At 39.7% G+C, this 14322-nt stretch overlaps 1 protein-coding gene across 1 annotated transcript in view; it reads left to right on the top strand.

Annotated features, from left to right (window-relative positions):
• LOC139751996 (CD109 antigen-like) overlaps positions 1-14322 on the top strand; it is a 364823-nt gene that overhangs the window by 44519 nt on the left and 305982 nt on the right. The window contains exon 4 of the mRNA XM_071667757.1: positions 10295-10365. Within this exon, the coding sequence (XP_071523858.1) occupies positions 10295-10365 (71 nt within the window). The remainder of the gene's footprint in view (positions 1-10294; positions 10366-14322) is intronic.

The raw sequence follows: 14322 nt of genomic DNA, 5'->3' as shown, positions 1-14322 counted from the left end.
CAGGTTCCTTTCCTCAAACATACTACCTATCTCTCCTTTTTTCACATCTTGGTTACATCACCACTCATTTAGAAACCCCAATCTGAGCCTATGAGGAGGATGACTTGACCCTCAACCCTACTGTACCTAATAACCTTGCTCTTATTCACATTTACTCTTAACTTTCTTCTTTCACACACTTTACCAAACTCAGTCACCAGCTTCTGCAGTTTCTCACATGAATCAACCACCAGCACTGTATCATCAGCAAACAACAACTGACTCACTTCCCAAGCTCTCTCATCCACAACAGACTTCATACTTGCCCCTCTTTCCAAAACTCTTGCATTCACCTCCCTAGCAACCCCATCCATAAACAAATTAAACAACCATGGAGACATCACACACCCCTGCCACAAACCTACATTCACTGAGAACCAATCACTTTCCTCTCTTCCTACACGCACAAATGCCTTACATCCTGTATAAAAACTTTTCACTGCTTCTAACAACTTGCCTCCCACACCATATATTCTTAATACCTTCCACAGAGCATCTCTATCAACTCTATCATATGCCTTCTCCAGATCCATAAATGCTACATCCAAATCCATTTGCTTTTCTAAGTATTTCTCACATACATTCTTCAAAGCAAACACCTGATCCACACATCCTCTACCACTTCTGAAACCACACTCCTCTTCCCCAATCTGATGCTCTGTACATGCCTTCACCCTCTCAATCAATATCCTCCCATATAATTTACCAGGAATACTCAACAAACTTATACCTCTGTAATTTGAGCACTCACTCTTATCCCCTTTGCCTTTGTACAATGACATTATGCACGCATTCCGCCAATCCTCAGGCACCTCACCATGAGTCATACATACATTAAATAACCTTACCAACCAGTCAACAATACAGTCACCCCCTCTTTTAATAAATTCCACTGCAATACCATCCAAACCTGCTGCCTTGCCGGCTTTCATCTTCCGCAAAGCTTTTACTACCTCTTCTCTGTTTACCAAATCATTTTCCCTAACCCTCTCACTTTGCACACCACCTCGACCAAAACACCCTATATCTGCCACTCTATCATCAAACACATTCAACAAACCTTCAAAATACTCACTCCATCTCCTTCTCACATCATCACTACTTGTTATCACCTCCCCATTTGCACCCTTCATATATATATTTCTTTTTTTTTCAAAAGAAGGAACAGAGAAGGGAGCCACGTGAGGATATTCCCTCAAAGGCCCAGTTCTCTGTTCTTAACGCTACCTCGCTAACGCGGGAAATGGCGAATAGTTTGAAAGATATATATATATATATATATATATATATATATATATATATATATATATATATATATATATATATATATATTTCTTTTCTTTTTTCTTTCATACTATTCGCCATTTCCCGCAATAGCGAGGTAGCGTTGAGAACAGAGGACTGGGCCCTTGAGGGAATATCCTCACCTGGGCCCCTTCTCTGTTCACTCTTTTGCAAAATTAAAAAAAAAAAAGTGAGAGGGGAGGATTTCCAGCCCCCCGCTCCCTCCCCTTTTAGTCGCCTTCTACGACACGCAGGGAATACGTGGGAAGTATTCTTTCTCCCCTATCCCCAGGGATAATATATATATATATATATATATATTTTTTTTTTGCTTTGTCACTGTCTCCCGCGTTTGCAAGGTAGCGCAAGGAAACAGACGAAAGAAATGGCCCAACCCACCCCCATACACATGTATATACATACGTCCACACACGCAAATATACATACCTACACAGCTTTCCATGGTTTACCCCAGACGCTTCACATGCCCTGATTCAATCCACTGACAGCATGTCAACCCCGGCATACCACATCGATCCAATTCACTCTATTCTTTGCCCTCCTTTCACCCTCCTGCATGTTCAGGCCCCGATCACACAAAATCTTTTTTACTCCATCTTTCCACCTCCAAGTTGGTCTCTCACTTCTCCTCGTTCCCTCCACCTCTGACACATATATCCTCTTGGTCAATCTTTCCTCACTCATTCTCTCCATGTGCCCAAACCATTTCAAAACACCCTCTTCTGCTCTCTCAACCTCGCTCTTTTTATTTCCACACATCTCTCTTACCCTTACGTTACTTACTCGATCAAACCACCTCACACCACACATTGTCCTCAAACATCTCATTTCCAGCACATCCACCCTCCTGCGCACAACTCTATCCATAGCCCACGCCTCGCAACCATACAACATTGTTGGAACCACTATTCCTTCAAACATACCCATTTTTGCTTTCCGAGATAATGTTCTCGACTTTCACACATTCTTCAAGGCTCCCAGGATTTTCGCCCCCTCCCCCACCCTATGATCTACTTCCGCTTCCATGGTTCCATCCGCTGCCAGATCCACTCCCAGATATCTAAAACACTTTACTTCCTCCAGTTTTTCTCCATTCAAACTTACCTCCCAATTGACTTGACCCTCAACCCTACTGTACCTAATTACCTTGCTCTTATTCACATTTACTCTTAACTTTCTTCTTTCACACACTTTACCAAACTCAGTCACCAGCTTCCGCAGTTTCTCACATGAATCAGCCACCAGCGCTGTATCATCAGCGAACAACAACTGACTCACTTCCCAAGCTCTCTCATCCCCAACAGACTTCATACTTGCCCCTCTTTCCAAAACTCTTGCATTTACCTCCCTAACAACCCCATCCATAAACAAATTAAACAACCATGGAGACATCACACACCCCTGTCACAAACCTACATTCACTGAGAACCAATCACTTTCCTCTCTTCCTACACGTACACATGCCTTACATCCTCGATAAAAACTTTTCACTGCTTCTAACAACTTGCCTCCCACACCATATATTCTTAATACCTTCCACAGAGCATCTCTATCAACTCCATCATATGCCTTGTCCAGATCCATAAATGCTACATACAAATCCATTTGCTTTTCTAAGTATTTCTCACATACATTCTTCAAAGCATACACCTGATCCACACATCCTCTACCACTTCTGAAACCACACTGCTCTTCCCCAATCTGATGCTCTGTACATGCCTTCACCCTCTCAATCAATACCCTCCCATATAATTTACCAGGAATACTCAACAAACTTTTACCTCTGTAATTTGAGCACTCACTCTTATCCCCTTTGCCTTTGTACAATGGCACTATGCACGCATTCCTCCAATCCTCAGGCACCTCACCATGAGTCATACATACATTAAATAACCTTACCAATCAGTCAATAATACAGTCACCCCCTTTTTTAATAAATTCCACTGCAATACCATGCAAACCTGCTGCCTTGCCGGCTTTCATCTTCCGCAAAGCTTTTACTACCTCTTCTCTGTTTACCAAATCATTTTCCCTAACCCTCTCACTTTGCACACCACCTCGACCAAAACACCCTATATCTGCCACTATCATCAAACACATTCAACAAACCTTCAAAATACTCACTCCATCTCCTTCTCACATCACCACTACTTGTTATCACCTCCCCATTTGCGCCATTCACTGAAGTTCCCATTTGCTCCCTTGTCTTACGCACTTTATTTACCTCCTTCCAGAACATCTTTTTATTCTCCCTAAAATTTAATGATACTCTCTCACCCCAACTCTCATTTGCCCTCTTTTTCACCTCTTGCACCTTTCTCTTGACCTCCTGTCTCTTTCTTTTATACATCTCCCACTCAGTTGCATTTTTTCCCTGCAAAAATCATCCAAATGCCTCTCTCTTCTCTTTCACTAATAATCTTACTTCTTCATCCCACCACTCACTACCCTTTCTAATCAACCCACCTCCCACTCTTCTCATGCCACAAGCATCTTTTGCACAATCCATCACTGATTCCCTAAATACATCCCATTCCTCCCCCACTCCCCTTACTTCCATTGTTCTCACCTTTTTCCATTCTGTACTCAGTCTCTCCTGGTACTTCCTCACACAAGTCTCCTTCCCAAGCTCACTTACTCTCAACACCCTCTTCACCCCAACATTCACTCTTCTTTTCTGAAAACCCATACAAATCTTCACCTTAGCCTCCACAAGTTAATGATCAGACATCCCTCCAATTGCACCTCTCAGCACATTAACATCCAAAAGTCTCTCTTTTGCGCGCCTGTCAATTAACACGTAATCCAATAATGCTCTCTGGCCATCTCTCCTACTTACATACGTATACTTATGTATATCTCGCTTTTTAAACCAGGTATTCCCAATCACCAGTCCTTTTTCAGCACATAAATCTACAAGCTCTTCACCATTTCCATTTACAACACTGAACACCCCATGTATACCAATTATTCCCTCAACTGCCACATTACTCACCTTTGCATTTAAATCACCCATCACTATAACCTGGTCTCATGCATCAAAACCACTAACACACTCATTCAGCTGCTCCCAAAACACTTGCCTCTCATATATATATATTTTTTTTTTTCCTTTTTTTTTTTTTTGCTTTGTCGCTGTCTCCCGCGTTTGCGAGGTAGATATATATATATATATATATATATATATATATATATATATATATATATATATATATATATATATTTTTTTTTTCATACTATTCGCTATTTCCCGCATTAGCGAGGTAGCGTTAAGAACAGAGGACTGAGCCTTTGAGGGAACATCCTCACTTGGGCCCCTTCTCTGTTCCTTCTTTAGGAAAATGAAAAACGAGAGGGGAGGATTTCCAGCCCCCCGTTCCCTTCCCTTTTAGTCGCCTTCTACGTATGTAGGGATAATTAAAAAGGGTGGACAAAAAAGTAGACGTTACTGCATGTCACTTGTTAGTTGATGGTGATCAAGTGAGATTACCATGAGTGCCTATTAGGAGTAGTTATAACTTTATACAAATTAGAGCAAACAGGTGTCTGGCAGCAAAGTGTCCTAAGGTTAGTGAAGCAGTTTAAGGGATTAGGGGAGTCATTTATACCATATCCTTTTCCTAATTCTTGAAGGCCAAGATTAACATCTAGAACAATACTGTGATTATAAGGCAAGGTTAGGTCTGCTTATCCCTGGCAGCATGTGAAATCAGGCAGAAGATCCTGAACATATTCAAACATGTCTTGCTAAAGAGAGTTCAAAAGTAACTTCATAATGACTTGGGATATTGTAGGTTTTATGCCCAATGTAAGCCTTTCCATACAGCCACTGATAAATATAAGTGAATGAAATTTTGCAGGAATTACAGTTATTAGGACCTGGAAACATGAAGAATAGTTGTAGAGTGATGAGTTGATATTACTGTGACTGGAAATACAGAAGGGAGGGTGTTCAGGCCACTCCTGGAAATACAGAAGGAAGGGTGTTCTGGCCACACCTGGAAATACAGAAGGGAAGGTGTTTAGTTCACCCCTGGAAATACAGAAGGTAGGGTGTTCAGGCCACCCCTGGAAATACAGAAGGGAGGGTGTTCAGGCCACCCCTGGAAATACAGAAGGGAAGGTGTTTAGGCCACCCCTGGAAATACAGAAGGTAGGGTGTTCAGGCCACCCCTGGAAATACAGAAGGGAGGGTGTTCAGGCCACTCCTGGAAATACAGAAGGGAGGGTGCTCAGGCAACCCTGGAAGTACAGAAGGGAGGATGTTCAGGCTACCCCTGGAAATACAAAAGGGATGGTTTCAGGCCTCCCCACTGGGACCACTGCATGCCACAGTACACAGAAAAGACTGTAAAATGCCCTCCTTCTATTATGATTTGGGATTGTTTCAGTCACTGTGGTGTTAGTGATTTGGTAATCTTACCTCATAATATGAAAATGAACCAGGGAGTGTACTTGAATTTACTAACTGACCGTTTACCTGATTCAGTGGAAAAGTTAGAATGTTTATGGAGGATGGAGCTCCCTGCCACGCTACTAGGTCTGGTATGCAGTAACAGGATGATAGTGAAGTGAATTATTTCAAGAACAGGCCAAGAAACAGCCCAGACCTAAACCTGATTTAAAATCGGTGGTCCATTGTGAAGCAACATCTACTTGATTTAGACATGTCTTCTGTACCAATGTTTGAGGCAGCTATTATGAAGCTATGATATAGTTTTTAGAACTGCTCAAGAATCTTGCTGAAAGTGTTTGTTAGAGGCTACAGGACTGCATCAAGAGGAAGAGGAATGTAACAAAGTATTCATTATGTTGGTATTTGTTTATTAGGTTTTTAAGGCCATTTAACCATGCAAAAATGTCTGTTTTTTCAGCTCACAACTCAGCTTTAGGCACATGCAGTATGTAGGGAGAGTGCAAGACAGTCTTATTAAGTGTTTGTTGTCTTTGTTGGGGTTGTTTCATTGTGGGCATGAATGGACTTGGGGTTTGGTGGAACTGAAAGTGTTCCTTGTGTTGTCTAGGGACTGTGGCTTCTTATGAGTGTATTGTTGGTGGTGTGGTGTTTAAGACTGAGTTGGAAGGGCAGTTGTTTAGTGCTTTTCATATAATTTAAGCGTGTCTGTGTTTTGTCAGTAAAAGTTGCTCCATGATGTATGAGGCTGAGTTAAAGTTTTTATTTCTACTTAGGGGTTGGTGAATGATAATGGAGTGGTTTGGGTGGGAGTGATCTGGTGCAGTTGCATATATTGTGTCAAGCTTGTTAAAGTGTGATTGTATTGGGAGGATCCCAGTTTCATTCAGATGGTGTTGAGTCTTTGTGGTTATTAGGCAGCAGATGATTGTTCTGAGTGTTCTGTTTTGTTTGGCTTGCAGCATAGTTTAGATATGATTTGTATGTAGTGAATGCTAAGGGATTCCTTTCTTATCCAAATCTGGTGGCAGTTAGTGTATTGAAGGCATTTAGCTTTTCTGTCCCTTTTGTGTTATTGCCAATGATGTGGGGAGTGAATGTTTTGCATATCATATGTAATGCCTATGATGATTGATGTTTTGTTCAGTGAAAGTGATTGCCCGTTCAAGTTGACTGGAGTTTGTGTACTGAATTCTATTTTGTCTTGGGTTAAAAGAGTAATTGAAGATTTGTAGAAATGCAGATATTTTGTTCTGGGTGAGCTATTGTTTCAGTTGTGTAATTTATTGCTGCATGTTTTGTTTTTGTTACTGTGGTTTTAAGCTGTTGTGATGTGACTGTTATATTGTTTGCATATGAAAAGACCTTCATGTTGTGGTTTACTAGAGCTTACGGGAGGTCTTATAGGAAGAAATTAAAGAAGGTTGGAGAAAGAAGTGCTCCTTAGGGAATTCTTTTGTAGAGTTTAAGTGTTTTAGAGGTTCAGTCATTGTGAGTGACTCTGCCATGGCAGTGAACTGTGAAATGGGCCAACCATTTTTTGTTATTGTTGTGGTGGATGGTATCATGATTTACATAAGAAAACAAACTTGGAGAGAAATATGAGATTTAAAGTATGAAGATATCTTTCTGTCCATAGCAGTGTTAAGTGAACATTTTCCCAGTGTATTTCCTGCCTCTCCTTTCCCTTTCTTTCAATAAACCTTTTTCCAACCAATGATGACCACCAGCAAGCAGATCAGTGTCTGTGTTTTGAGAATAATGAGACACATCTTGACTGATAGCCATAGAATAACGAAGTAATTGATGAGAGGGGGTTGTTGATTTGTAAGTGGGGCAGATGTGGACTGGGTCATGCCATAAGTTACTGATTAGATGGTTAACGAAAGTCAAAAGGCATCACCCGTAAGATGGGGATTGTCAAAAGGTTTATAATCTCCTGAAGTCCAGAACTTCTATCATGGCTCATAGGATACTGTCCTGGGTAGAACGAGTTTTTCTTACTTCAAAACTTATATTTCTTGAGACAAAATTAAAAGACTAAACAACATATTTATCGTATTTTAGAAAAATCATTATGAATATCAAATACAGTTATGTAGACTGTAAGTGGACAGTGTACATGAGTTTACTTATTTGTGTAATATACTCAAGAAGGGTGAAGAAGAAAAGATGATGTATAACAGAGTTTTATTAAGACACTTAAATTGTTAAAGTTCTGAGGTTAGCACCTAAAATAAACAATAGCTACTGGGTATCACATAGTTTACTTGATGGAGCAATGCAGCCCAGGCTTGTACTTTGGCGAAATATAGATTCGTGACTTTAGCTAAAAATAGGTTAGAAACCAAAATTAATTTTTTCAAGTGATTGTAGAAATAGGAGAGTAGCTATGATAAAGGATTAAGAAATTTGAAAAGGTATATTGTTATAAAGGAGTGGTTGAAATATCTATCTCTGCCTATATGTCTATATCTCTGATGCCTGTTCCCACCTGGAACTCCCTCAAATGGGTAGCCACTGGTAATAGAGTGTCAGTTGCTAGTGAAGTCCAGTGCTGAATTTTACCCCTTAATGCCTCATTCTTAACAGGCCACTGGCTGAGGGCAATTCTAGTGCAGTGTTTACTGACTACTTCTAACTAATGCTCTTGCCTAATGATCCTACATACTACTCCTACCTAATATTTTTACCTAATGCTCCTGCCTAAATGTTCTTGCATAGTGCTTCTATCTTTTGTTCTTTCCACTGTGCCAAAAGGTAGGGCTAATGCATAGTACTCACCACTGTAAAACCTAGAGTTACAAAGTGAGTTAAGTGTTGTCAAGTGTTATTTTTGAAAAGGAGAGATTGTATGTTTGTGGACAGAATGCCAGTTGTGCACATGTGGGTGATGCAGAATGAAAAGACAGAGATCTAGGTCATAGGAGTGCAACATGACAACCTCAACAGCACTGGCTCACTATGCAGCTGTCGCTAACCCACTTAATACCCAGGTGGGTAGTGCTGGTGATATACCTCCCTGGTTGTTGGCAACCTACCAGCTACTCCCTACTTGATATTTAAGATGGGGTATGAATATGGTATTAACACTTGAGGGAACATTATTATTATTATTATTTTGCTTTGTTGCTGTCTCCCGCGTTAGTGAGGTAGCGCAAGGAAACAGACGAAAGAATGGCCCAACCCACCCACATACACATGTATATACATACACGTCCACACACGCAAATATACATACCTATACACCTCAATGTATACATATATATACACACACAGACATATACATATATACACATGTACATAATTCATACTGTCTGCCTTTATTTATTCCCATCGCCACCTCGCCACACATGGAATAACAACCCCCTCGTGTGCGAGGTAGTGCTAGGAAAAGACAACAAAGGCCCCATTCGTTCACATTCAGTCTCTAGCTGTTATGTAATAATGCACCGAAACCACAGCTCCCTTTCCACATCCAGGCCCCACACAACTTTCCATGGTTTACCCTAGACGCTTCACATGCCCTGGTTCAATCCATTGACAGCATGGTGACCCCAGTATACCACATCGTTCCAATTCACTCTATTCCTTGCCCGCCTTTCACCCTCCTGCATGTTCAGTCCCCGATCACTCAAAATCTCTTTCACTCCATCTTTCCACCTCCAATTTGGTCTCCCACTTCTCCTCGTTCCCTCCACCTCTGACACATATATCCTCTTGGTCAATCTTTCCTCACTCATTCTCTCCATGTGACCAAACCATTCCAAAACACCCTCTTCTGCTCTCTCAACCACACTCTTTTTATTTCCACACATCTCTCTTACCCTTATATTACTTACTCGATCCAACCACCTCACACCACATATCGTCCTCAAACATCTCATTTCCAGCACATCCATCCTCCTGTGCACAACTCGATCCATAGCCCATGCCTCGCAACCATACAACATTGTTGGAACCACTATTCCTTCAAACATAGCCATTTTTGCTTTCCGAGATAATGTTCTCAACTTCCAAACATTCTTCAAGGCTCCCAGAATTTTTGCCCCCTCCCCCACCCTATGATTCACTTCCGCTTCCATGGTTCCATGGAGATAATATATCATATATCATATATCATAGTAAGGTGATTGTAAGAAAGAATAATGGTGAGGTGGAAGGAGAGAGCAAGGTTTATGGTAGAGTTGCATCAGTGGAGGAAGATTTGAAAATGTTAGAAATGAGTATCTGTTGAATCCATTGTGCTAAATGGTCATTGTGGTTGAACTGGTTAAACATAGATACGTGAATTCTATTATTCATTTGAGTTTGCTTTGAACTCCCTGTTAATCAGGGTAATCTTTATAAGTCAACCTACCAATATCATTTACCTTTAACTGTCATTATCTTTCTTTCATTGTCCTTATTGTTTGTGTTTTGTTAAAGGTGCCTCAGGTACCACCCATTTTACTTTAATCAAATTACCTGTCTTCTTACACCTTTGTTTTCATACTTAGATAACTTCAGTATTAACCACAAAATGTATATTTTCAGTTCGGTTTCGAATCATCCTCCTGACCACCGAATTAAAGCCTTACGATGACCCAGTAGATGTTTATATTCTGGTAAGTGAATGGAAAAGATAGAAGTCAAAACTATTGATTCCAGTACAGTAGTTCTCATTCAGAGATTATTCTTCTTTGTTATATGATTAATACGTGATCCTTCCACACAATATGATTGCTCAACATTTCTTATAGAGACTTCTCTCACACACATGCTCATATTAGTGTGTCCTTATGTCTTTTCTGTGAACTTTGGCCCTTAGTAATTTCTTATCACATCACATCTCTTGTGTTGATTTTTATGGTCGTAGGTTCCATACCCATTGATTACCTGTGTATGATGATATATCTCTCTTTGACTATCCTTCTATTTAATTACCGATTTGTGTAGTGAATACCTTGTGGATGCCTCATACTGTGCCAGTAGAGCCCATACTGTGCCAATAGAGCCCACACTGCACCAGTAGAGCCCAGAGTCTCTTAAACTTTCTGTACCTCTGCTGAGATCTTGCCATTAGGCAGGGATTGCATGTAGTGTTCACCACAGGAAAATCTTGTTAAAGATAAAGTCGTGAGATAATGTAAACCATACATATTTTGGGGTAATTACCTATTTGCAGTGTATGGGTTGTAAGTTTTGCACTCATGGGTCCCCATCTCATGAACATTCTCTTCTGTCATACAACCTCTTAATTTGTGTAGGCTTCCTGCATTAAGCAATTCACTGCAACAGGTTAATTTTATGGTTTACCCCCTGGTGTGGCAGTAATTGCAAAAATAAAAAAAATGGTATGAAGCGTATGTAGTAATTATATTGATGGTAACAATGTAGGATTTGGCTGGATCTAGCTGTCCTTATTTCATCAATATGTGCATGCTTGCAAGGTTGTGTAGCCCTTTGCACTGCCAGACACATGATATACCAGAAAGATTTTGGCTCCCACTTGTAAATTTTTGTGAAAGTGTATTGATAGTTTTATGTGGATAACATTTATACATTTTATAAGACTATTCATGTGAAATGTAATACTCAAGACTTTTATAATTTACCGAATTAATTCAAACATAGTGTTGTGTTTTGGAGAGCAGAAACCACCTTCAGTGCCATATTTCTACTTTAGTAGTAATTTTCACTATTTGTTTTGATACTGCACATGGGTTACTTTGTCCACCCTCTTATATGCCTTCATACATAGCCTATAAACCTTACCTCTCAATATTTCTTTTAGCTGTTTTTGCATGAAATATGATGCACCATCACTGGCATGGATTGTCAGTTATACCATCCATTTATATACACAGTACATGAGATTAGTTTATTTAGTTTATTTACACTTATGTATATTTCTATATCCATACTATTTGCAATACTGTAATGCCCTTGAGTAATATTTCACTTTATGGTAGACCTCATAACATTGAAGACACACAGAGGCACATCACACTGCATACATTTGACACGTGTACACTGTTGCTTCTATGCCCTTCCTCAACATATGAGCTTATATGCTGCACCTCCTTAAGGCAAGGGGCTCTGGAAAATGTCTCTCTAGCAGTTTTAGGGGATGTACTTCAACATGACCACTTGGCTGGTGTCACACATGTCAATACCTTTCAGTCATTTGGTAAACAGTAGTTTTACAAAAGGCTAAGAAGGACCGGGTCCTGTTTGTTTTCTACAGATGCAGAAAGCAACTGTTCACTTGTGACATATCTACCATATTGAAAAAGAATTTCACATACCACTCTGAGCTCTTTCTTATGCATTCAATACCACTGAGCAACATGTCACACGGTTGTTAACCAGTTTCATTTTCTCATTGTACTGAAGCACGGCAGCAGGCTTCTTACAATCTGTCCTACCACTCTTTCTTATCACAGTCACACATAGTATGTGCAACAATCACCACTGGAAAGAGAAAAAAGAAATGGAGTATTTTCGTTTATTACATCCCCACTCTGTCTGAGGATGTAATAAACGAAAGTACTCACCGTTTTTATTTTCTCTTTTCAGCAGTGATTGTTGCATATATCTCTTCACAGTAAAGTGAAGGTTCTGCACATAGTGTGTATATGTGTGTGTGTGTGTGTGTGTGTGTGTGTGTGTGTGTGTGTGTGTGAGTGCTGCAGAAAGCATTTGTATCACTTATTTCACTGCTGTATACAGAAAATGTCATTGCTGTTTGTCTCACAATCTCCAAGTTTCATGTAAGTCTTACCATGTGTTTCCTGTTACTTTTAATAGTATTATGCCCATAAGTATTTTCATAAAGCATGTAATGAAAGATATCTGGGCTTTTGTACCAATCATCCTCATTAGATGATATGGCCTTTCTTTACATGAGGAGCCAGCAGTGTTTTCACAATTAAGTCAGAAAAGCATAGACTTTTATCATGCACTAAGTCTGTCTCCTTTCCTATTTACTCAGTGAAGTCAGATATCAATCCATTGTCACTGTATATCTATCTGTCCATATCTCTGATGCTTGTACCCTCCAGGAATTCCCATCAAAGGTCACAGCAAAAGTTCCACTTATACCTGTTATTAGATGCCACCTTCACATACACCATTCTACATTCTTCTACCATTTCTCTCACCCCAGTACTCTTTTACTATATTTCCCCATGTCACAGGTGATCTTCTCCACACACCAACCCCTTTAATCTTGCTATCATACACTCACCTTGTAAACTCTACTTCTTGCACTCTTTTCACATGGTCAGACTGTCTCAAAATATTATGTTTTCCACACTACCACTCCACAATTCATCCCCATTACATTTTCTGCTCTACTAAATCTCTTATACACCCCCTCCCCTCATTTCTTTTTTCATTCATTGTAGTCATACCACATGCTCCTCTCAGATATCTCATTTCCAGTGTCAGTGTCACAAAGTACAAAAAATTTCACCTCAAAATGATTTTTGGAGGAAATGTTCTGTCTGAATCTAATACATCCTCTCCACAGTTCTAAACTCTCATCTATGCATAAATCTTGAAAAGGCATGAACATTGTCTAGAATTTTGTACATGTGCTCAAGAAGTGGCTGGATTTTCTGCAGCTCATCACTTCTTTGCACATCTTGTTTATTGTCAACAGAATGAATGACTGAGTTGAAGAAAGTGATCACATGATCAGAGGCATTCATCCTGTACATATAATTTATTGTCCAGTAGTCGTTTATTCAGTTTCTTTTTACATGCAGCTTTTTTAGAATCTTTACTCAGAGAAAAAGATGCATTCTACAGTCTACAGCAGTCTACAATGAGGTGATTTTGAAGCTAATGTTTCCATGAGATACTGTTGATATATATATTTGTTTCTACCATAATCTTTTCTTTCTTGTCTGTGTCAGTATCCTCAAGGTAAGATCACGTTCCTTTGAGTTTCATTCACTGTGCAAGATTTTGTTATTCTTAAATTTGAAGAATGAAACACAAAGTCTTTTTGTATAAATGGCTTATCCTACCAGTATCATGACCAGCATCCTTTTCTTTCATCACCACCCTCACCACTAGCATGCCATGTTCGTTATGATGTTGGTGTGTGTGGATCATGTGCATCCTCACCATCTCCTCCAGAGTCATTATGCCTCTTATCTTCACTAAGTTGCCATTCATCTTCAGTTGTTAATTCTCTGAGTTTGTTTGCATTCTATCTAGCAAGGATATCAGCATAATCAGTGTGGTCAGACGACATAGCATCAGCCTGCTGTTGTCATTCTGCCCTTTCTGCCATGATCAATCACATTAACTCATTCAGTTTGAAAAAAATACCCATATCTACAGTAACATTAGGAATGTTGCCAGTTAGGCCTTCTGTCTCCAGAATTTGTGCCATAAAACTTCTGCCTTGGAGTTTTGAGTATAGAAACTATATTTGTACCACCTGCAGTGAACCCTTATTATCCAGAGACCATATATGTACCAGCAGTAGTGAATGTGTTAACCATATCCTCAGTAATTATATACATTCATTTGCCTTTCTCATTTAAGTTTTATGCTTAATTTCATAT

The sequence above is a fragment of the Panulirus ornatus genome, chromosome 12, assembly GCF_036320965.1.
Source record: "Panulirus ornatus isolate Po-2019 chromosome 12, ASM3632096v1, whole genome shotgun sequence".
Taxonomy (NCBI): Eukaryota; Metazoa; Arthropoda; class Malacostraca; order Decapoda; family Palinuridae; genus Panulirus; species Panulirus ornatus.
The sequence above is the reverse complement of the archived record's forward strand: the minus strand, read 5'-3'. Positions and strand labels throughout refer to the sequence as shown.